The sequence below is a fragment of the Labeo rohita genome, chromosome 24, assembly GCF_022985175.1.
Source record: "Labeo rohita strain BAU-BD-2019 chromosome 24, IGBB_LRoh.1.0, whole genome shotgun sequence".
Lineage (NCBI taxonomy): Eukaryota > Metazoa > Chordata > Actinopteri > Cypriniformes > Cyprinidae > Labeo > Labeo rohita.
Genome location: NC_066892.1, coordinates 15,409,704 through 15,432,961, shown reverse-complemented (window position 1 = coordinate 15,432,961; position 23,258 = coordinate 15,409,704). Strand labels below are relative to the sequence as shown.

General features: G+C 35.9%; 1 protein-coding gene and 1 long non-coding RNA gene across 4 annotated transcripts in view; both read right to left on the bottom strand.

The window, feature by feature from the left end:
- cpa6 (carboxypeptidase A6) overlaps window positions 1-2,450 on the bottom strand; it is a 28,802-nt gene extending 26,352 nt beyond the window's left edge. For both annotated transcript variants that reach the window (XM_051098463.1, XM_051098464.1), the window contains exon 1: window positions 2,199-2,450. In XM_051098463.1, the coding sequence (XP_050954420.1) occupies window positions 2,199-2,311 (113 nt within the window). In that variant the 5' untranslated portion in view covers window positions 2,312-2,450. The remainder of the gene's footprint in view (window positions 1-2,198) is intronic.
- A 3,338-nt stretch (window positions 2,451-5,788) lies between these two features.
- LOC127155888 (uncharacterized) lies at window positions 5,789-23,229 on the bottom strand. 2 transcript variants are annotated; one of them, XR_007825655.1, is made up of 5 exons: window positions 23,103-23,229; window positions 11,655-11,764; window positions 7,145-7,213; window positions 6,903-7,006; window positions 5,789-6,378 (listed from the first exon to the last, which is right to left on the bottom strand). It is a non-coding gene; the product is annotated as an uncharacterized LOC127155888 (long non-coding RNA). The 2 variants fall into 2 exon arrangements; XR_007825656.1 differs by lacking the exon at window positions 23,103-23,229 and having other exon boundaries at window positions 11,655-12,631.
- Between the last annotated feature and the right edge of the window lie 29 nt (window positions 23,230-23,258).

The window sequence follows — 23,258 nt, the reverse complement described above, 5'->3', positions numbered from 1 at the left end:
ACACAGTGTTGGGTAGTCTGTGCCAAACTGGTTAAAACTGGCTACATTTATCAGCGGCCATTTTGCTTTCTGCCCTGAGAGAAAACTGATTGATGGGAAACTTCCTGAATGAAATTAAGGTTTGTATTACACTGTATAAATAGAAAACCATCTGTAGTCTAACATTTTTTTCACATTCTTTTGTTTTAATGTACGTCGCAGCCAACGTCTGCTTGGAAGCTGGTTTTGATATAATTTTTCAAACATGAATATAAGATAAGTCATGAATATAAGTCATTTAATGCCTTATATTCCGTATATTTGCCAAAATAACCCAAACGTTATTTTAACCCAGCATTTTGTGGAGTTTTAAAATTAGAAAATGTTCTTAAGCAGCAAATAATCATATTAAAATGATTTCTTGAAAGATTAAGTGACAGACTGGAGTAATGATTAAAACTTGCTAAAATGGATATACAATATTACAATATCACAATATTACAGTTTTTTTATCAAATAGTGACTTTGAAGCTGAAGAGATGACATCCAATCACATACTAATAAATCTTCAGAGAGAATAAGGTTTATTATGAGCCATAAATAACTTGGATGTTTCAAAGCCATTCTTATGATAAGCAGCAACATTTCTAATCTCACATCATCGGACATTTTTCACCGGTCTTAATGAAGTGTCAGGCAACATCCGCCTCAAAAATATAACTGAAGCCAAAACATCACATCACAGAATGCACTATGTTGTTAACATCGTTCAGATTGCAGTATCTGTGATATCTCAGAAGACCGCAGGGAGGAAGTGTCCTTTTCATTACACCCTTTCTCTTTATGTTCTGACAGGCCTGTGTTTCCCCAGTTCTCACTCTGTCTGAGTTAGCATTTATATTGCACCCTGACAAGTAGAAAACAAGTGTTTTCACCTCTTTGTGAATTGTTTTGCTCTTTTAAGCCTCTGTGCCCTGAATAATTCATAAACAAGGCTTTGTGTGGAAGTACAAATACTGCCAAAAATTAATAGATACCAATTTATGTATCAAATTAGGTCTCTCTAATTTGAGGCTTTACTAAGTTTACATCAGAGCTTGCTAAAAAATTCACCAGGATGAATAATGCATCATAATTTACTCATTCTCATGTCGTTACAGATCCGTAATGACTTACTCTCTTCCATGGAACACAGAAAAAGATGTTCGGCAGAATCTCCTTTCACAACTCACTTTCATTATGTGGAAACAGATGCAATGCAACTGAATGCTGAGGCTTTCAGTCTCCAGCATAAATGGTTGGAATGCCACGAGAGTGAGTCAAAATACGAACAAATTAAAATAAGTCATTTTATAGAGTGCTCACTAAACAAGAGAGAATTCTCACCAATGGTAGTTTCGAAAATGTAATGTTCATTACTTTTCTATGACCTTGCATAAATTAGCCTCAGAATAGAGCGCAGGATGTGAATCTGATTCCACATTCCAGATTTCCACAATGAAAATCAAAAAAGCGGCCACACTGCTAATGAGAGATCCATAAGCATGGAGTACAGCCAGGAAATATAGTTTAGAATATCTGATCTCTGTCATTACCATCAAACCAACTGACAATCTATAAAGAAATAAACAAAAGATCGCACTTATAATGTTTGCCAAAGTGTCAGTCAGCGTCCATATGATCTTCAAGTCCTTTGAACTTCGTGCTTATACCTGTCGAGACCAACTGCATATTTTAAGATGTCACCAAGGAGTGCTCTTCAACCTTAGAAAAGGAAAAAATCTTGGCCTGCAGAAACTGCTTTGTTTTATAAAGCCGGTGTTGACACAAGAAGAGACAGACTGATCTCTAGTCTTGATCTGAGTGCACTTCAATGCTTCAAAACTATTTTACCAACTCCCACTAGTTCCTACGCCCTGGTTTGTCGCTTGAATCATTTCAGCGAATCGATTCATTCAAACGGTTCTTTTTGAAAGAACCGACTCAACCCATTCACAGTTACTGCGTGTTTTTACTTATTTTCTTATGTTAGCACATAAATGTTTCGTTAAAAACTATATATCGCTATACGTTTGATAAAGTTAAGTAGAGTATATGTGTATAAATTCATAAACGTTCAGCTGTTCATCAAAACGATTCGTTCGAGAGTCACTCACACGTCGCTCCCCGTTCACTACTACAACTCTAATTTAAAAACTTTGAATGAATGAAACGCTTACCCGAAGTAGCGGTTGTTGTAGAGGTAAGAGTCAACCGGATAAAGCACGGTGGTCAAAATGATAACACATCCTAGTAAAACAGCACTGGACAAGTCTGTGATTCTTAATGCCATATTAAGTTAGTATATCAATAAAAACGGAGCAGTTAATCAGAGGCGCTGCGCCTATTGATGCTGAATGGAAATCATCCCAGTGGAAGGAACTGTGAGACTTTTCTGTCCTGGGCGTCCGCTCCTGGGACTATTTCGTTAGGTAGAGGTGTGAAATCATTCATGTGGGAATTCTGGTGCTATCCCGAGTCTTTTAAAGTGTTTTTGGAAGTGTGGTCACGTGATGCGGGGTGTCAGAGGGGTTGGGAACCGAATCCCTGTTTGGAGTGAGATCAGTGGAAGTGCTCAAGTTTATTAAGAACGGAATTCTGCCTCGTCACGGCTGCCTGCAGCGTTCGCTTGATTCCATGGATGTTGTGGTTTTTAATTGACTTAATTAAAGTTGAAATATTTAGAAACACCCTACAAAATATATGTAGATAAATATATAAACTCGTGTTATTAACTCGTAAGTGTCTACACACGTAGAATGTAATATAATAAATGGTCACAGCAACGAAATTAATTGTGCAGCTGGATTTTAGATTACTTCTTGGAGAAAAACAAATTTGTGATGTGCTCTGAAAGGTTACTGTTAGTGAAACGGATATTGCTATAGTATATAGTGTTTTCATCAACTTGCGGCACTGAACTTAAACAATATTGGCATATTTTGCTGATTATTGCTGCTGAAAGTGATCAATTGTCATGTTTTCGGGCTGTACTAATCGAGAAAACATTTGGAGTACTATACACTGCCAAAAGTTGTAACAAATCAAGGAGAAGCGTGCAAAAATTGCAAAAATTTTAAGTTCAGTCAACTAAAGTAAGTTTATTCAACTTGAAATGTTAAGTTGTACTAAGTAACAACTTAGATATTTGTGTTTGCTAAACTTAACAGATGGGTAAGTAACCCAGCTGCCTTAAAATTTTAAGTTGATTCAACTCAAATATCTAAGCTGTCACTTAGTATAATTTAACATTTCAAGTTGAATAAACTTTTTTTTGAGTTGACCGAACTTAAAATTTTAAGGCAGCGAGGTTACAAATTATTTTACGTTGACTCAACAAATTGAGTCAAAAAATATTTTTTACCCAAATGCACTCTAAAAAATGGTGTTTTTTTTTTACCCAAATGCTGGGTTCATTCTTAATGCTTTTTACCCAGGTGCTGGATAGTTTTTCTGCACTCTAAAAAAAAAAAAAAAAAAAGAATGTTAGGTTATTTTTTTTACCCAAATGCTCAGTTCAGCCTGTTGGGTCATTTTATTGGGTTATTTTGAATATTTTTACCCAGGTGCTGGGTAGTTTTTCTGCAATCAAAAAAATGCTGGGTTATTTGTTTAACCCAAATGCTGGGTTCAGCATTTTGGATCATTTTATTGGGTTATTTTTTAATATTTATACCCATGTGCTGCACACATAGAATGTAATATAATAAATGGTCACAGCAACGAAATTAATTGTGCAGCTGGATTTTAGATTACTTCTTGGAGAAAAACAAATTTGTAATGTGTTCTGAAAGGTTACTGTTAGTGAAAAGGATGTTGCCATATAGTGTTTTCATCAACTGGCGGCACTGAACCTAAACAATATTTGCATATTTTGCTGATTATTGCTGCTGAAAGTGATCAATTGTCATGTTTCGGGCTGTACTAATCGATCTGACCGGGAGAAAACATTTGGAGTACTATACACTGCCAAAAGTTGTAACAAATCAAGGAGAAGTGTGCAAAAAACTGAGGAACAAAAGTTTTGTTCTTATCATTTCCGGTCAGGTACACTGTAAAAAATAAAAAAAACAATTTATTGAGTCAGCTTAAAATAATTAGTTACCCGGCTGCCTTAAAATTTTAAGTTCAGTCAACTAAAATAAGTTTATTCAACTTGAAATGTTAAGTTGTACTAAGTAACAACTTAGATATTTGTGTTTGCTAAACTTAACAGATGGGTAAGTAACCCAGCTGCCTTAAAATTTTAAGTTGATTCAACTCAAATATCTAAGCTGTCACTTAGTATAATTTAACATTTCAAGTTGAACTTTTTTTTGAGTTGACCGAACTTAAAATTTTAAGGCAGCCAGGTTACAAATTATTTTACGTTGACTCAACAAATTGTTTTTTACAGTGTAGGTGAAATGTTAGGCTAATATCTTAATCAAAACTGCTCGTATGTATCTTTACCACCAATTAACTTTAGCTTGTCAAAACATTGCGCCCTTTCCTGCTTACTAAGTCCTTCTCTATATGATTTAGCAGCTTCCACATGTTTTCTTCCATGGTTTAGACAGCATAAATTAGCAAACAACGTATCCAGTATTTATTAACCATGCAATCCATGCTGTTGTTTACATCTGAGTATCTCTAGTATGGCCGCACATCCGGGTAACTCACCAAATCATGACGTAAGTGCAAAGCCTCTATTCAAAGTCGATGTTAGAGCATTAGGTAAATGCAGAGGTGATGATTTTATATTTTGCCAGATGAAAGAAAGAAAAAACATTACATAGGCTATACATAAACTGTCCAACTAAATGTTTACGTTTTTTGAAAACACACACGTCTAAGTGTTCTGAATGGTTTCAGCGTGTTTCTCAGAACTTTGGCTAAGGTTCTTTCAAAAGTTTTCTCAGTGACATTTATTCAGAGTTATCTGGACTTTAAATTTGTTCTCAAAACGTTAGCACAAAAAATATTTTAAGCTGACGTTTGTTTAACGTTTTTTAAAATGTTACTACTTGTTTAAAATATGCTTAGGGAACATTCAAAAACAACGTTTCCATAATGTTTAAAAATTATAAAATGGAATGTTCCCATAAAGGGATAGTTCACTGAAATATAAAAATTCTGTCATTAATTACTCACCCTCTTATCGTTCCAAACCTGTAAGACCTTTCATCTTTGAAACACAAATTAAGATATTTTTGATGAAATTCCGAGAGCTTTCTGACTAAGAAACATAGTAAGGACATCGTTAAAATAGTCCATGTGACTATTTTACGAAGCTACGAGAATATTTTGTGCACAAATAAAACAAAAGTAACGACTTAATTAAACAATTCTTCTCCTCCACAATCCACACACGCGTTGTGGTACTTTCAATAATGGTGGAGGGCGGTGACGCGGAAGAGAAAACTTGTTGAATAAAGTCATCATTTTTGTTTTCATTGCGCACAAAAAGAATTCTTGTACTTTAAAGATGCAAACCGATTGCCTTGAAAAAACCAAGTAAAGTGAAATAAGAATAGTATTTTATACTTACAAAGGTTTATTTAGTGTTGTAAACTTACATGCAAGTTCTGGTAACTCAGAATCACTTTGTTGTATTTACTTGAACAGAACTGTAATTTACTTGCTAAAACCATGCAAACCGATTGCCTTAAACCAAGTAAGCATTAATCTAGCACCAGAGTAACGCTTACTTGATTTAAGGCAATCAGTTTGCATGGTTTTAGCAAGTAAATTACAGTTCTGTTCAAGTAAATACAACTAAGCACTTAAATTACTAGTCTAGTAACTTAAGTGCTTCAAAAATACATTACAAATTAATGAAAACAATGTTCTATTCATATGACACATAGAAAGGCAGTGACAAATCAAAGTTAAAGGTAATGTATTTTTTAAAATGTTTTTCAGTGCAGTTTTAAATACAAACCAACAACAATCTGATTTAGGGTATGCTTCCTGTAAAAAGTAGAGGTAGCAGTAAGGAGATGAGTTTAAGTATGGCACTGTGTTGGCTGCACATGTTGCCAATGGTTTATATAATTAAAGTTCAAAAAGTCACTTTAGTTTTAGGGTTTTGTTCTGTCCCAAGTCAAGCACCACAGTTTGAATGAACCTCCAAGTGTTTTTCATGGTATTAGGGCAATCCATATGTAGCAGTAATCCAAACGTACCAAATGACAGTCCAGAAGCAAATGGTTGATGTAGATTCTGGAGACTCTTCTGTGAAGTACTATCCTCAACAATGATGGCAGAAGGCAGAAGACGCAGGGTCAAGGCAGAAAAGATTTGGAGAAGTACATCATTTTCAGTGATGGTCAGCAACCCAACAGATATTAGTGCCCAGACTGCATCAACTTCAGACACCTGTATAAAAACCAAACAAAAACCATAAGGAAATGTAAGGAAATGTGGATGATTAGTTGTCAGTGTTATCTGTCCAGCCTACTCAGTAGTTCACCCAAAATTGAAATTTGTTATCATTTACCCATGACTTTAAAAACATTTTCAGTGAAATCTGAGAAATTTCTGGCCTTCTAAGGAATGCCTACACTGTAAAAAACAATTTGTTGGGTTAACTTAGAATAATTTGTAACCTGGGTGCCTTAAAATTTTAAGTTCAGTCAACTTAATGAAAGTTTATTCAACTTGAAATGTTAAATTATAGTAAGTGACAACTTAGATATTTGAGTTGAATCAACTTAAAATTTTAAGGCAGCTGGGTTACTTGCCCATCTTTGAAGTTCAGCAAACAGTACTTAGTACAACTTAACATTTCAAATTGACTAAACTTATTTTAGTTGACTGAACTTAAAATTTTAAGGCAGCAGGGTAACAAATTATTTTAAGCTGACTCAACAAATTGTGTTTATTTTTTACAGTGTATTTACCCTAAGCTGCAGACGGTTGATCATATAAAGGAATCAGCTCTCTTCAGAAGACTTGAGCTGCTTTTCCACCGTCAGGCCAAACCGTTCTTGTTGCTTAACCAAATCTAGAAGTAAAAAAACAGGTATACTGCATATTCAAGATTTTTTTTTTATGAAATTGTAAATAAAGTAGCACAGTGATTACTGAGTCAAAAAAAAAACTGCTGTACTGCTGTGTAATAGCTTAAGATAAAAAACCTCACCTCCAGTTTAGTGAGGCCTGTGCTAATGAGACCGCTGTTCAGAGAAGGCAGTTGCCACAAACACTTCTCCTAAATATGACAAATAAAATTAAGTTTCACTAGTGGTGTGGCTTACAGATTACAGAAACATTCATTCCTTGATATTCCTTGAGAAAGAAAGTATACACAATTCTATTTATTTGAGGCCACAATCATAAAATCAATTCAAAAGCCACGTTTCCTCTGTACTACTGTAGTAAGTGTTCCAACTCAGCAAAGAAATAACAATTACTGTGAGACAAAGAGCTCATTTAGTTTAAACCACAAAGCTGTAATCCTGCAATGGCTATAATTGTGACGTATTGAAATAAAAACCAAAATCAACATGCGCTGGCTGCATCAACTCGGAGCAAAACAGAAAACTAACTACAAAGTTTTACATTTGTGAGAGTAAAAAAGCATCTAGTGTAAACAGAATCACTTGTCTTTTGTTACATTACACGCAGCCCGTGCACAAAGTTGGCTTAAGTCTCTTACAATTAGCAACAGACAGAAAAATATTTTTTTTATGCACAATTTATTGATAACTTAGTACAAAAAAAGTAAAATAAATAAATAAATAAAAAAAATAAAAGTTGTTTCAACTTAAAATAATGTGTTACCCCGCTGACTTAAAATTTTTAGTTTAGTCAACAAAAATATTCCATTTGTCACTTAAATTAACATTAAGTAACTTAAAATTTCAAGTTGACTAAACTAAAAAATTTAAGTCAGCGGGGTAACAAATTATATTAAGTTGAAACAACTTTTTAAAATATTTTTTTTTACCAATTAGCCACAGCCAACCGATGTCAGCACAAATTCAAAACATTGCTTGTTGCATACGCTCTAATGGTCCTTATTTCTTCTTCTGTGGTTTTGTTGCACATTAGCAACACATTAGCGCACTGCTGCCTCTCACTGGTGAATTCATTGTCATTGGTTTCGTTGTGGCTACTTGAATATTTTAAGTAAGCCTTACTCAACTGTTTTATTCACCTTGAAATGTAGCTTAATAAAACCTAGTAAGTAGAGCAACTAAGTAAAGATAACCAATTATATATAAGTAAGACACACTATTGGATTTTACAGTGTACGTCTGGGAACATTTCAGTTACATTGCTGTCTATGCAGCATCAGATAGCTTTTGGATTTCATCAAAAATAGTTTAATTTGTGTTTCAAAGATCAAGGAAGATCTTACGGGTTCGGAACGATATCGGGGTGAGTAATTAATAGCAGAATTTTTATTTTTGGGAGAAGTGTCCCTTGTGTGCATACAAAAATGAAAACATTTACAAAACTGGATGTTTTGAACGTTCAGAGAACATTCAGAAGTAACGTTTTAACAACATAACACTCTTTCTACCAACCAAGGGGCCTGAATGTTCAATGGTTGTGAGTGCAGATCACTGACCGATTATGTTTCGTTTCATTCTTCCTTCAGTTATCCCATCATCCCCTAGATGAGTTTTAAGAGGTAGCAACTGGCGTTTGTTTGGAGTAGCACCCTCCAGCTCTTGGTGACTCCCATTAATTGTAGCTACAGCATTCCTCCGTTTGATTCTGTATTTATCAGTCTGTAGTGCGGTTAAAGGTCTTGAACCAGCAGGGCTTTGTAATTGCATGGCAGCAGCACATTTTTCAAATGCTTCCCTCTGTGTCAACACTCCGCCACCTGTTTTACACCCAATTACTGCGCAACAAATTACCCTCACAGACAGGCACTGACAGGAAAGCTGGTCCTGGAAAAGCTACTCCAATGTGGAAAACGAAGACCTGGGAGGAAAATTCCTTGGGAATGTGCTTCGCCAAAATATTTAATGAAACTTAAAATTAACATTCTATCATTCTTGCACTGCACATTTTACTTCTTATATCAATGGCATCTTCTAACTAAGTTCAAGGAAGCAATTAGCACTTGAATTTCACACTTGCTTTTCACTTACTTGCTGATGTCCACCATAATTTTTGTCCTCAATATAGCATGAATACAATTAGCCACCGCACTGAAAAGAATCATGAAACTCCTGCGTTCAGCAAAACAAAAATAGCCGTTTACCAGCTTCCCACATGGGCTGCCCAACAGAATCATATTTCTGACCAGTGGTTGGGTTTTGCACTCAAGAAAAACAGCTCTGACGTGTTTCTGAGGATTATGGACAGGTTGGGATACAGTAGCATATTCATGACTTGGTTCCCAACGAAAGCAGATCGTGTTCATGGTTTGTGGGGGACCAAAGGAGTCTAAATAAATAAATAAATAGGGTTGGCGGTTATAGACTGAAGGTGGTTTGTTGAAGCCTCTGATTGCAGAGATGTTAGAGACCGTTTGAAACACCCTTATAGCTTTGTGGTAGTAAAAACCAACGTAAGTAGGCTATACAAGTCCTTCAAGCCTGGAGGTTTGGAAGTAGTACTTGATTTTTAACAAAATAGTATCAGTGTTTGTTTCAAAGTATGTACTTGCAGAGAGTTCATACAGCTGTTTGTGGCCTGTTTGGGACTGCAGATGAAATGGCAAATTATGCAAACACTGTTAACAAAAAACAGATATAAATAAAGAAAATAAATAATTTAATAATTCAAGTTCAGTTTACTTATAATGATTCTTTAATTATGAATAAAAGGAATCATTTCAAAAGATCTCGGACCATTTGGTTGGGCATCAGAATACACTGTGCTGTGTTTTCATATGTGAAATAAACCTGCTCATAAGAGTCATTTGAATGGGAGTATTTTTTAATCAATAAAAAGACCTAGCTTGTGTGTGTCATATTACACTGGATGCGCTGTGATTTTGATTCACTAAAAAGAACCGGTTCAAAAGAGTCATTCGTTCTGAAGTTGGACTACTTTGGTTATGCTGTGATTTTGATTCACTAAAAAGAACCGGCTCAAAGGACTCATTCGTTCAGGAGTTGGACTACATTGGTTGCGCTGTGATTTTGATTCACTAAAAAGAACCGTCTCAAAAGAGTCATTTGTTCTGAAGATGGACTACACTGGTTGCACTGTATTTTTGATTCCCTAAAAAGAACCGGCACATAAGAGTCATTTATTCAGGAGTTGAACTACACTGGTAGCGCTGTATTTGTGATTCACTTAAAAGAACCGACTCATAAGAGTCATTTGTACAGGAGTTGGGCTACATTGGTTGCGCTGTGATTTTGGTTCACTAAAAATAACCGGCTCACAAGAGTCAATCGTTCAGGAGTTGGACTACACTGGTTGCACTGTATTTTTGATTCACTAAAAAGAACCGGCTCAGAAGAGTCATATGTTCAGGAGTTGGACTACACTGGTTGCGCTGTATTACTGATTCACTGAAATGAACTAGCCTATAAGAGTCATTTGTTCATGAGTCAGACTGATATAGTTGTGCTGTATGTTTTTAAATCACCACAAAACTTTCATAACAATAATTCATTCAGGAATCATACTACACTGGTTGCGCTGTATTTTTGATTCACTAAAAAGAACTGACTCATGAGAGTCATTCATTCAGGAGTTGGACTACATTGGTTGCATTGTGATTCTGATTTATTAAAAAGAACCGGTTCATAAGAGTCATTCGTTTAGGAGTCGTACAAAACTGGCTGCGATGTATTTTTGATTCACTAAAAAGAACCGGCTCATGAGAGTCATTCGTTCAGGAGTTGGACTACATTGGTTGCGCTGTGGTTTTGATTTACTGAAAAGAACCGGCTGGTATGAGTCATTTGTTCGTGAGTTGGACTGAAATAGTTGTGCTGTATGTTTTTAATACACTACAAATATTTCAAACGAATAATTCGTTCAGGAATCATGCTACACTGATCGCAATGTTTGTTTCGCATTGTAGACTGAGTATTGCTATTGCGGCTCTGTTAAATAAGTAGTGCAAGAACCTCGATCAGTTTTTTCAGTTACTACAAATAAAACCAAAAAAGCCCCATAGTTACTATACTAGTAGTAAAACTGTGGTTATACAAGTGGTAATCAATACGCCATAAAACATAATTACTACACTTTTTCTATTCATGGCTAGTTTCCGTAAGTGTGATTTGTGCTGGTCCCTTTACTCTGCGGCATACACATGTTCCACAGACATTTATTTGGTGAGACCTTCTATCATGAATCTATTCACTCTTTTATTGCTTGCCATATATTTCAGTCAGACTGAAGTCTGTATGAAGTCATTATGTAATAGAAACCAGCAAGAGAATCCCCGGTGTTAAAAATGCTAAAAGGTCACTGTCTCCGTAAAAATGTGAAAGCCATGGACGAAAATCAAATGAAAACACATTTGTATCATCTTTAAACAGCCACAATAGGGTGATATCATAGTTGTGAGGAACAAAGTTGTCATCCCAGGCTGCTGATTTATGGAAGATTGGGCTTTGTAGTAGAGCTGCACATTTCTCACTCAAGATCTGTGTCCCATTAAGCTCGAGAGAGAGCTGGTTTGAGAAAGAAAATGGATCAGAAAGACAAAACCAGCATAAAATTACCTGTGGAGGGCAAAGACAATTTACTTTCTAGAGAACCATCCCTCCCACTCCTCCTACTGATCTTCCCGCTCTAGTGGAGACAGATCTTCTGTCATTACCTGCTGCTGAACCTCAGAAGATGAAAGCAGAGAAAAAACAGAGTTAAAAAAGAACCACATGATTTCACAATAATTCTTAAGGCTCTGTATAGGAAAGTTACATGTTTGGTACTATATATAACATATTTTATTCCCATCCTGATTAATATCTTGGCTGGTGTGTTTCAGAGCGTGATATATTCACCTCACAAACCATTTTGTTTGGCTCTGTGTTTATATTGTTGTTGCAAATTCTGTTGGTGGTTATTTGTCACCAGCAAAATGCTAAAATGACTTACAGGGATAGTTCACCCAAAATGGAAAATTACCCCATTACTTACTTACCCTCAAGCCATCCTAGGTGTATATGATTTTCTTCTATCAGACAAATACAATCAGAGTTAAATGTAATGTCCTGGCTCTTCCAAGCGTTATAATAGAAGTAAATGGGTATTGAGATTTTGAAGTCCAATAAAGTGCACCCATCCATCATAAAAAATACTCCACACAGCTATGTGGGGTTAAAATGTCCTCCAGAAGTGAAGTGATTCGTTTGTGTAAGAAAAAGAAAAATATTTACAACTTCATAAACTGTAACCTCTAGTTGTTCACGAGAGAGTCAGCGGATGACGTAGGCTCCAAAGCTCATTATTGTTGTCTTTTCTGAGGTAAATCACATTATGACTATTCACAAGCTGTTTCACTGACAGTATAAATGCTTGGAAACAATATTTAATGTTTTCACATCTATTCACTAGTTGTAGTGCGCAAGGCACTCAATAATCTGGAGAAAAAAATACTTTAAATAGCTGTGGTGCAGATTGTAACATCACATCTTAAAGGAGAAGTCCACTTCTAAAACAAAGATTCACATATAATGTACTCACCCCCTTGTCATCCAAGATGTTCATGTCTTTCTTTCTTCAGTTGTAAAGAAATTATGTTATGTTCATTTCAGCATTTTTCTCCATATAATGGACTGATATGGTGCCCCAATTTTGAACTTCCAAAATGCAGTTTAAATGTGGCTTCAAATGATCCCAAATGCGGTTGTAAACGATTCCAGCCAAGAAAGAAGGGTCTTATCTAGTGTAACGATTGTTTTTTTAAATAAAATAATATAATTTATATACTTTTTAATCTCAAACGCTCATCTTGTCTTACTCTGCCTGGACTGTTTTTGTTCCGGTTCATGATAGTTAGGGTATGTCAAAAAACTCCCATGTTCTCCCTCAACTTAAAAATCGTCCTATATCACTGTTTTACCTTTTTTGTTAAGGGTGTTTGATCTTTTTTGCATGTTCACTTTGTAAAGACTGGGTCAGTACTTTTGCAGCAATGTAGGATGATTTTGAGATGATTTTTGAAGTTGAGGGAGAAAATACAAGAGTTTTTCGACATACCCTAACTGTCTTGAGTCAGAATACACAGAGTTCAGGGAGAGCAAGGCAAGACGAGCGTTTGAGATTAAAAAGCATTTAAATTATATTTTTTTAAATAAAAATAACCGATCGTTTCGCTAGAAAATGCCCTTCTTCCTCGGCTGGGATTGTTTACAACCACATTTGGGATGTTTGAAGCCGCATTTAAACTGCATTTTGGAAGTTCAAAATCGGGGCACCATATCAGTCCATTATATGGAGAAAAAATGCTGAAATGTTTCCCTCAAAAAACATAATTTCTTTACGACTGAAGAAAGAAAGACATGAACATCTTGGATGCCAGGGGGGTGAGTAAATTATAGGTGAATCTTTGTTTTGGAAGTGGACTTTGACTTTCGAAAAATGTTTGTAAATCACATTCAGATAATAAATACAGAAACTGTTTATCTTTTGTTTAGATCATAATTTTAAACATTCTATAGATACTTGAAAGTTTAAAGAGTAGAAAAACTACAGTATGCATAAATGGCATTTAAAAGCAACAAAAATGTGGTAAACAACAAAAAAAAATTATGTGACTTTCACAAAAAAAGGAAATTTATTACTTTTATTAAAAATAAACTCCATATATAGAGTGTTCACGACATGTCATCAATCAGCCATATTGGCGGCACTAGATGTAAACGATAGCAGTGAACTGAACAAAACTTGCATATTTTGCTGATTATTGCTGCTGAAAATGGTCAATTATTGTCATGTTTTGGGCTGTACTAATCAGTCAGACGAGGAAAAACATTTGGAGTACTACAGACTGCCAAAAGTTATAACAAATCAAGGAGATGAGTGCAAAAAAACTGTCTAAGGAACAAAAAGTGTTTGTGGTTGGACAAACTGACCCAGGATTTCCAGGGCAAGAATCTTGACAACAGCAGAACAGCAAAACAATGTATTGAGTAGTACATTAACTGTGCAATCCAAGCTGTTGTTTACATCTGAGTATCAGCGGTATAACCAGGGTTGCCAGGTTTTCATAACAAAACCTGCACAATTGCTACTCAAAACTAGCCCATTCGTGTTCAGAGGGGGGTCCCCCATTAAAAATGGCACTGCAGGGGATAAAGTACATGTTTTTTTGTTGGGATTCCCCTGTTAAATTTGTATTTTAGGGGCTGAATATGATGTTATTGGGGTCGCTTCAACTCGCACACATGAAAAACAACCCGCGGCAACAGTGTTAAAGGGATAGTTCATCCAAAAATAAAAATAGGATGTTTATCTGCTTACCCCCAGGGCATCCAAGATGTAGGTGACTTTGTTTCTTCAGTAGAACACAAACAAAGATTTTTAACTCAAACCGTTGCAGTCTGTCAGTCAAATAATGGCAGTCAATGGCATCCACGGCTTTGAGAGTCAAAAAAAAATACACAGACAAAACCAAATTAAACCCTGCAGCTCGTGATGATACATTGAGGTGTGAAGACACAAAACAATTGGTCTGTGTAATTTTTTACCTCTGATCCACCGCAATGTCCAACTGTCCTGAGCGCATTCACAACAGTCCGCGCGTGATGCGTAAATGTGCTCTGTAGACGCATGTGTAGAAGCGATCTGTTGCGCGTATACATCCCTCATTGTTTATACAGTGAGAATGTGGGTACTATGACTACTCAAAATGGTAACTACTTGTGCTTATCCTGATTGTTGCAACCGATTAAAAACTAAAAAGATTACGTTTGCTTGCACAAACTCATCTGGGAGTGTTGACTTTTCACCAACTCCCAATGTTTGAGCCTGATTGCCTACACTGTAAAAAACAATTTGTTGAGTCAACTTAAAATTATTTGTAACCTGGCTGCCTTAAAATTTTAAGTTCAGTAAACTCAAAAAGTTTATTCAACTTGAAATGTTAAACTATACTAAGTGACAACTTAGATATTTGAGTTGAATCAACTTAAAATTTTAAGGCAGCTAGGTTACTTACCCATCTGTTAAGTTTAACAAACACAATATCTAAGTTGTTACTTAGTACAACTTAACATTTCAAGTTGACTAAACTTATTTTAATTGACTGAACTTAAAATTTTAAGGCAGCAGGGTAACAAATTATTTTAAGCTGACTCAACAAATTGTGTTTTTTATTTTTTACAGTGTATGCCAGAGCACGTTGGCGCGTACGCGCCGGCTGTTGTGAACGCGCTCAGGACAGTCGGACATTGCGGTGGATCAGAGGTAAAAAATGATATAAATACTATTCAGTTTCCTGCACAGACCGATTGTTTCGTGTCTTCACACCTCAATGTATCGTCGCGAGCTGCAGGGTTTAATTTGGTTTTGTCTGTGTATGTTTTTTTGACTCTCAAAGCCGTGGATCCCATTGACTGCCATTGTATGACTGACAGACTGCAACAGTTAAAAATCTTTGTTTGTGATCTACTGAAGAAACAAAGTCACCTACATCTTGGATGCCCTGGGGGTTAGCAGATAAACATCAAATTTTCATTTTTGGGTGAACTATCCCTTTAAAGTAACCCAATTCCGTGGAAAAACCGCGGACTTGGCAACACTAAATAAAGCCGTGCATCCGGGTAAATGACCAAACTGTGAAGTGCGTGCAAACCCTCTATATTCTTATAGCTAAATATGATCATCCTATCAGTGTTCTTGGTATTTATTATGTTGGTATTTACAGCCTAATATGTAAGCAGTGATGATATATATCGTCACTATATATGTGTGTGTGTGTGTGTGTGTGTATACAAATTTATAAATATACAAAAAAATACACACACACAAAATCGGCATTCCGAGACCACTTTTATATGATGTCATAAAGAGCCTTCAAAGCGATCTGGAATGAAGCGTTCTAAATAACTCTTGGTAAGTTCAAAGTTGAAGTTCAACAGCTGATGTACCTTTTCTCCTCGCGAAATTACTGACACGTTTCTCTGCCGTGGTACTTGACCTGCTAACCCAAATATGCATCCAACTTAATGTGCAGACCCACGGTGGTATGTAACAGCACGTGAAGTCGGTATAGTTACCCCCCCTGCCGGGCTGTGGTGGTCTGTGGGTGTGCAGCCATGCAGGGGGGGCCAGATAGAGTCGTAAATGACCGGTGTGGTGTAGTGCGTTGTGTGTGGTGGGGGGTGTGACACGGCGATTGACAACCGGAGGACGGGGTGGTTATTCTCTATGACCAAATTAACTTTAATGGTTTATAGCAACCCCACCCGACCCCGCCCTTCATTAGTAATGGTTGTTAATCACTGTTAACACCTGCTATAAACCATATTTATGAGTAGATCAAATACATATTCAAAGTAATGAGGAAAATAAATGACCGAAGTGATCAAAAGACATTAAATGATATTCAATGAAATGCAATAAACGCTGAAACTGAATAGTTCTTGTGTTGTTGTTGTCTTGATGTAAACACTTCAAACTCATGATTCAAATCCAGCATGATGTGGTGCAGCATCCACAGCATGTTTACATAAACTTGAAAATATAGACAGAATACAAAAACAAATAAATCTTCCACAGATTGGACTGCTGTGGACTGTTGTCCAGTGATAGGCCTATGTTCAATGATATGAAAAGTCGGCTATATTTGTTCAAGACCTGGCTTTCCTACTGTTGTTCTTGGCCTCCGATTGAATCCATACACCGTATGGAGGCAGGGTGTGAAAAGGTGTTTACGTATGTGTGCAGATGTGATCATATTTGTTATGACCAGCAGGAACTATAGTAACCGCCACGTGTTATTCTATCTCAGACACCTGTACTGGATTCTGAGTGTAAGCTTGAGATACTTCAAAGATTCAACTTGTATGTAAAATAAGTAGAAAAGATAACACTTCTCTTTCTCAGGCAGGGAGGGAGATTTACTGAGCTCATGTTAAAGAAGTGTCATCAGTCTCGTGTGACTGTCTGAAGAAATTGAGTGTGTTATACTTGCCCTCAGACTACTGAATAAGATGTGGGATGAAGTGAACTGAGACAGAGAAATATGAATTTGAAGAAACATGCCCATATTTATATAGCACTTTATCTGTCATAGCTTTGGAAATGTTTTTCTTCACAGCTATGGGTCAGATAAATTCCACTTCAGATGTTTGCAGATGTTGGAGATGGGGTTGTGGTAAATGTAAAACAAGGGCAGTATTTCACAGGGAAATGTGATTCTGTTATTCTCTGTGTATAATATATATAAATACAACTTGTAAAACGGTATTTATTTAACCAAAATAAGAGGGATCATCTAAAATACATGTTATTTATCATAACCTGAATAAGATATTTGACATAAAAGATGTTCACATATAGTTCACAATAGAAAATAAGTTGAATTTATAAAAATAACCCTGTTCAAAAGTTTTCATACACTTGATTCTTAATACTGTGTTGTTACCTAAATGATCCACAGCTGTTTTGTTTGTTTTTTTGTTTAGTGATTGTTGATTATGAGTTCCCTTTTTGTCCTGAACAGTTAAACTGCCTGCTGTTCTTCAGAAAAATCTTTCAGGTCCCACAATTTCTTTGGTTTTTCTGCATTTTTGTGTATTTGAACCATTTCCAACAATGAATGTATGATTTTGAGATCCGTCTTTTGACACTGAGAACAACTGAGGGACTCTTACAGAAGGTTCAAACACTCATTGATGCTCCAGAAGGAAACACAACGCATTAAGAGCCAGGGGTGTAAACTTTTGAAAAGAATGAAGATGTGTACATTTTTGTTATTTTCTGCCTAACTCTCATATTTTTTATGTAGTACTGCCCTTTAGAGGCTACAGAAGATACTTACATGTTTCCCAGAAGACAAAATAAGTTCAACTTTACCCTGATCTTCAAATTAAAAAAAGTTCTCTCCCCCTGCTCTCAATGCATCGTTTCCTTCTGAAGCATCAGTGAGTGTTTGAACCTTCTGTAATAGTTGCATATGAATCCCTCAGTTGTCATTAGTGTCAAAAGATGGATCTCAAAGTCATTTAGTCATTGTTGGTCAGTACTAAACCAAAAATAACATGCATTTGTATGATCCCTATTGTTTTGGTAAAATAATTAACATTTTGCAGATTCTGCAAGGTGTATGTAAACTTTTGACCTCAACTGTATATTAACTGTAGATTTGGTAGAAAATATATCTTCATACTTTTGACTGCTTCAAAATGGATTTTCCATCCATTAACCCTCAATGAAATGAAAATGTCTTTTCATTTAGACATTATTTTGTTTGTAGCATGTCATTATTTGTTGGGACCCTTTGCTTCTACCATCAATGCTACTTGAGAGTGCAGTTCAATGAAAGCTTATAAGGGTTTGATGTTCTATTAGTTCCTCCTGCCTCTCTTTATCCCACAGAAGTGACAAAGCTGCCATCTGCTGGTCAAGACTGATTATGAGTTTAGTTTTTTAAGCATATTTGTGACCCTGGACCACAAAACAAGTCATACGGGTAAATTTTTTGAAACTAAGGTTTACACATAATCTAAAAGCTGAATAAATAAGCTTTTCATTGATGTATTGATGTAGATAATTGATTTGTTATGATAGAACAATATTTGGCTGAGATACAACTATTTGAATCTGGAATCTGAGGGTGCATAAAATAAAATAAATATATTGAGAAAACTTTTAAAGTTGTCCAAATGAAGTTCTTAACAATGCATATTGCTAATCAAAAATAACATTTTGATATATTAACCGTAGGAAATTTACAAAATATCTTCATGGAACATGATCTTTACCTGATATCTTAATGATTTTATGGCATAAAAAAACAAACAAACAATCATTCATTTTGACCGATACAGTGTATTTCTGGCTATTGCAACAAATATACCCATGCTACTTATGAATGGTTTTGTGGTCCAGTGTCACATTTCATAAATAAACTGTATTCTGAAGCACAGTATATTAAATTGAAATGAGATATCTGAAAAGGAACTCTGATCAACATTAGAGAACACTTACAGATACCTCCAAGTTATTGGTGTTAATCTGGCACCTGGTGCCAACTTCCTTAATCATATGACAAAGCCTATTTAACTGGCAGCATTGCTCCAATTTTCTCTAAGATTGCAAGATGGCGGGCCACTCTAAGGGGACTGAAACCCTGTGACAGGAGGTTGTCCAAATGTAGGCCAAAGGGATGACCCTTTCAGCCATTGCAAGAGACGTTGGTCATTCCAAATCTGTGATTTCTCAAATATCACAGGTTTACAATGACACTAATTCATTCAAATCCCTAAAACAGCTGGTCGCCCACGTAAGACAAATGCACGAGAAGACAGGATAATGTGCTCTCAATAGGGAATCGGTTCAGCACTGCAGCTGGAATTGCTTGCTAGTTCAGCACAGAACAGCATGTTTAAAAGGGGTCATCGGATGCTAAGTTCACTTTGTTCACTAATGTTGTTTGAACATTAATGTGTGTTGGCAGTGTATGTACAAATCTACCCTATAATGATAAAAATCCATGCAGTTGTTTTTAATTAATCTGTAAAAATATTATTCCCTTTTTCAAATCGAGCCATTCTCAGATGCCTGTGTGACAGAGGCCGCTCCCACGATAGTTGATTGACATGAGTGTCTTACCTTAGATCAGTTGTAACAGTCCAACCTCCAAGTTTTGATGCCGGAGCAGAGATGTAAGTTAGACAAGAATTGAGCAATTGAGGTGTTGTGTTGCTGGATGTAATAATGAACGTAGTGGTCATCATTTACTCCCGACATCTGAGCTGCTGAAGATGCAGTAGATTATGTTTGTCTGTGAAGGGAATGCGCCTCCTGATCTACATATATTCGTCTATGTTCGTGCGCATCATTCGTGATCCAGCTTCACTTACAGCAGAAGTGAGTATAAGGGTTTTTTTTATGAATCTTTGCGATCACCTTTCCTAATAATGTGCTAGTTAGCAAGTTTAGCGGCTAAATGTGGTTAAATGTGGCTAAAGTAAACAGCCTTGTCTCTCCACAGAAAGAAGAAAGGGGTGGGGTGAGCAGAGCTCATTTGCATTTAAAGGAACAACCCCTTAGAATGAGATGATTTTTGCCAAGCTCATTTTGACAAGGTAAAAGGGTGTTGTTTTACAAAACCATTGAGAATTTTTAATCAAAGTATATTAGAGACTTTTCATTAAGACCCTAAAGAATCATATCAACTTGTGGAAAATGGGCATCCGATAACCCCTTTAAGAGAAGTCAGACTGAAAGCATGCACTGCAGCGACCAAACCTCTCATCAGCAGAAAGAATCAAAAGGCTAAGCTCACCTTTGTTGAGGAGCATGTTGCGTGAAGAGAAGAGAACTGGTCCAAAGTTCACTTTAGCCATGAGAGCACGTTTAATTTATTCGGATCTGATGGGAAACATCTTGTTTGGCGTCGAACTGAGGACAGAATGAAGTCCAAGTGTGTAGAAAGTCAGTGAAAGGTGCACCCTGCATATGCTGGTTAGGTATGTTTTGAAGCCTGGCTGCTGGTCATGAGCTGGTTTAAGCTGGTTTTTAGCTGGTCCTGAGCAGGAGCTAGTTGCTTAGGACCATCTCAGGGCCAGCTAAACCAGCTCAAACCAGCAGTCATGCTTCAAAACATACCTAACCAGCATATGCTGGATTTTTCAACAGGGCAGGAGGAAGTGTCATGATTTGGGAGATGTTTTCTTCAGCAGGAGTTGGGCCTCTTATACAGATACATGGCTGGAGAATGCAAATGTTAATCAAAACCTCAGTGTGCAATGTTCATACAAGACAATGCTCCCATCACACTACTGAACAGGTAAAGCAGTTCCTTGAAGCTAAGAACATTGAAATAATGAAAAGACTAGGCCAGAGTCCTGATCTAAGCTCGACTGAAAATCCATGGTGACAAAGTTATGGCTAACAAACGCACTGCAGGTACCAAATTATGGAAGAAAGTAGAAAAAGAGTGGACCAAGATCACACCAGTGCAGTGTGAGAAACTTGTGATGTCCTGCGGCCACAGATGTGCTGAAGGTTTTTCAAAGCATGATTTAACTGTAATCTTTTGTGCTACAGTGGTTACTGTTCTCTAGTTTTGATTAATGTTTTTCACAAAATAAAGGTTTTTGTTAACATACCTTGGATATTTTGTCAAACATGTTAGTAGAACAACGGTATACCTACAGCTAATATTCCTTCAAATTTTGAGCAATTAACAATACTTCGGGAAAAAATCAAGTATGTTCTCTAATTTTGATCTCCACTGTATATTGAGACCAAGTCTGTGCCTTTTAGCTGTAACTGTCTAACACTAGAGGGCAGTGTCTGATAGCAATAAAGAAGTGTCACTCCTCTCACTCCCTCAGCCCTCACACTGCTATACCCCATGTCTTCACAAACTAAACATGTCTCTGTTCACATCATAACATTTTAACCCAGGCTCGTAGATGGTCTCTGATTTGACCACGGCAGAGCTCCTCCAGAGGATACTGTGCTCAGCGAGTCAATAACGGGGCGATATTAAATATTTGGCTCGGCTGATCAAATTTTATTGAGCTATTTCAATTTGGCAGACACTACACAGGGCAAACACTCAGTCCGCAGAGGGAAGTAAGCAGATCGGTGCTGAGAATACAAGCACACAGGCCACATTTTCAGAGACCTCCTTGACTGAGAGTCAAATATCTTCCTGTAGAGCTGCACAGAAAGAGCACAGCTAGGAGAAATAAAATAAAATGTTTGGCAGAGAAACTCTATTATAAAAAATAATGTATGCAGTTTAGATTATTTGTAACTGAATACTGGCAGCATGCTGCAAAAAGTGATAACCTGAAACTGTAGATAGAATTAACCCAAATAAAGTAGGTTTAGTTGTATAAATTAATGTATTTAGGTTGATTCAGATATTAAATAATATTTTAACTTAAACTCAATATGCATCTGTTTTTTTCATGCATTTTGTTCAACTGAATTTATAAACTGAAAACAAAATGTCTTAGTTAATATACACTACCAGTCAAAAGTTTTTGAACAGTAAGATTTTTAATGTTTTTTTAAAGAAGTTCAGCTCACCACAGCAAAAAGCAGTAATATTGTGAAATATTTTTACTATTTAAAATAACTTCTTTCTATTTAAATATATCTTAAAATGTAATTTATTCCTGTGATCAAAGCTACATTTTCAGCATCATTACTCCAGTCTTCAGAAATCATTCTAATATGCTGATTATTTGCTATTTAAAAACATTTTTATTATTATTATTATCAATATTCAAAACAGTTGAGTATATTTTTATTCAGGACTATTTATTTATTTTCACTTTTTTACTTTTATTCATTACTTTTATTTTATTATTAAGGAATTTATATTTTTATTTATTAAGGATGCTTTAAATTGATCAAAAGTGATTATAAAGGCATTTATAATGTTTCTTTTTTAGGTAAATGCTGTTCTTCTGAACTTTCTATTCATCAAAGAAACCTGAAAAAATTCTACTCAGCTGTTTTTAATATAACAATAATATAATAATGATAATAATAATAATAATAATATGTTTTTGAGCAGCAAATCAGAATATTAGGCAGATTTCTGAAAGATCATGTGACTGGAGTAATGGTGCTAAAATTCTGTTTTAAAATCACAGGAATAAATTACATTTTATAGTAATAAGATTTAAAAAATACTGTTTTGCAATACTTTGAATCAAATAAATGCAGGCTTTGTGAGCAGAAGAGACTTCTTTAAAAACATTAAACATCTTACTGTTCAAAAACTTTTGACTGGTAGTGTATTTAGGACTCTATGTTATATATGAGATAAAATTGTTAAAGTATCTCACATATATTTAGTTTTACTTAAAATAATCTTTTCAAAGTTTGCATAATCTGTGAAGCATTTGAAAACTTTCCCCCCATGTCATTACATCATTTCATATTGTTACATAATAACTCTTCTCTTTAATGCCATTCAGCTTAGAGTAATGTAACTAATGTAAGAGTCTGGGAAAGGCATGCGTTGTAATTACCCCCAATGTCATCAACATTTCCCCACTGTGCTGGCACGAATTCCTAGCCATTTATTTCCTGTCCTTTTCATGCTGGAGGGAGGCTGGATTTAGGATGAAGGTCTTGGGAGTCACATGGAGCAAAGTTTTTGATTGATGTCCAAAAGCCATTACTAC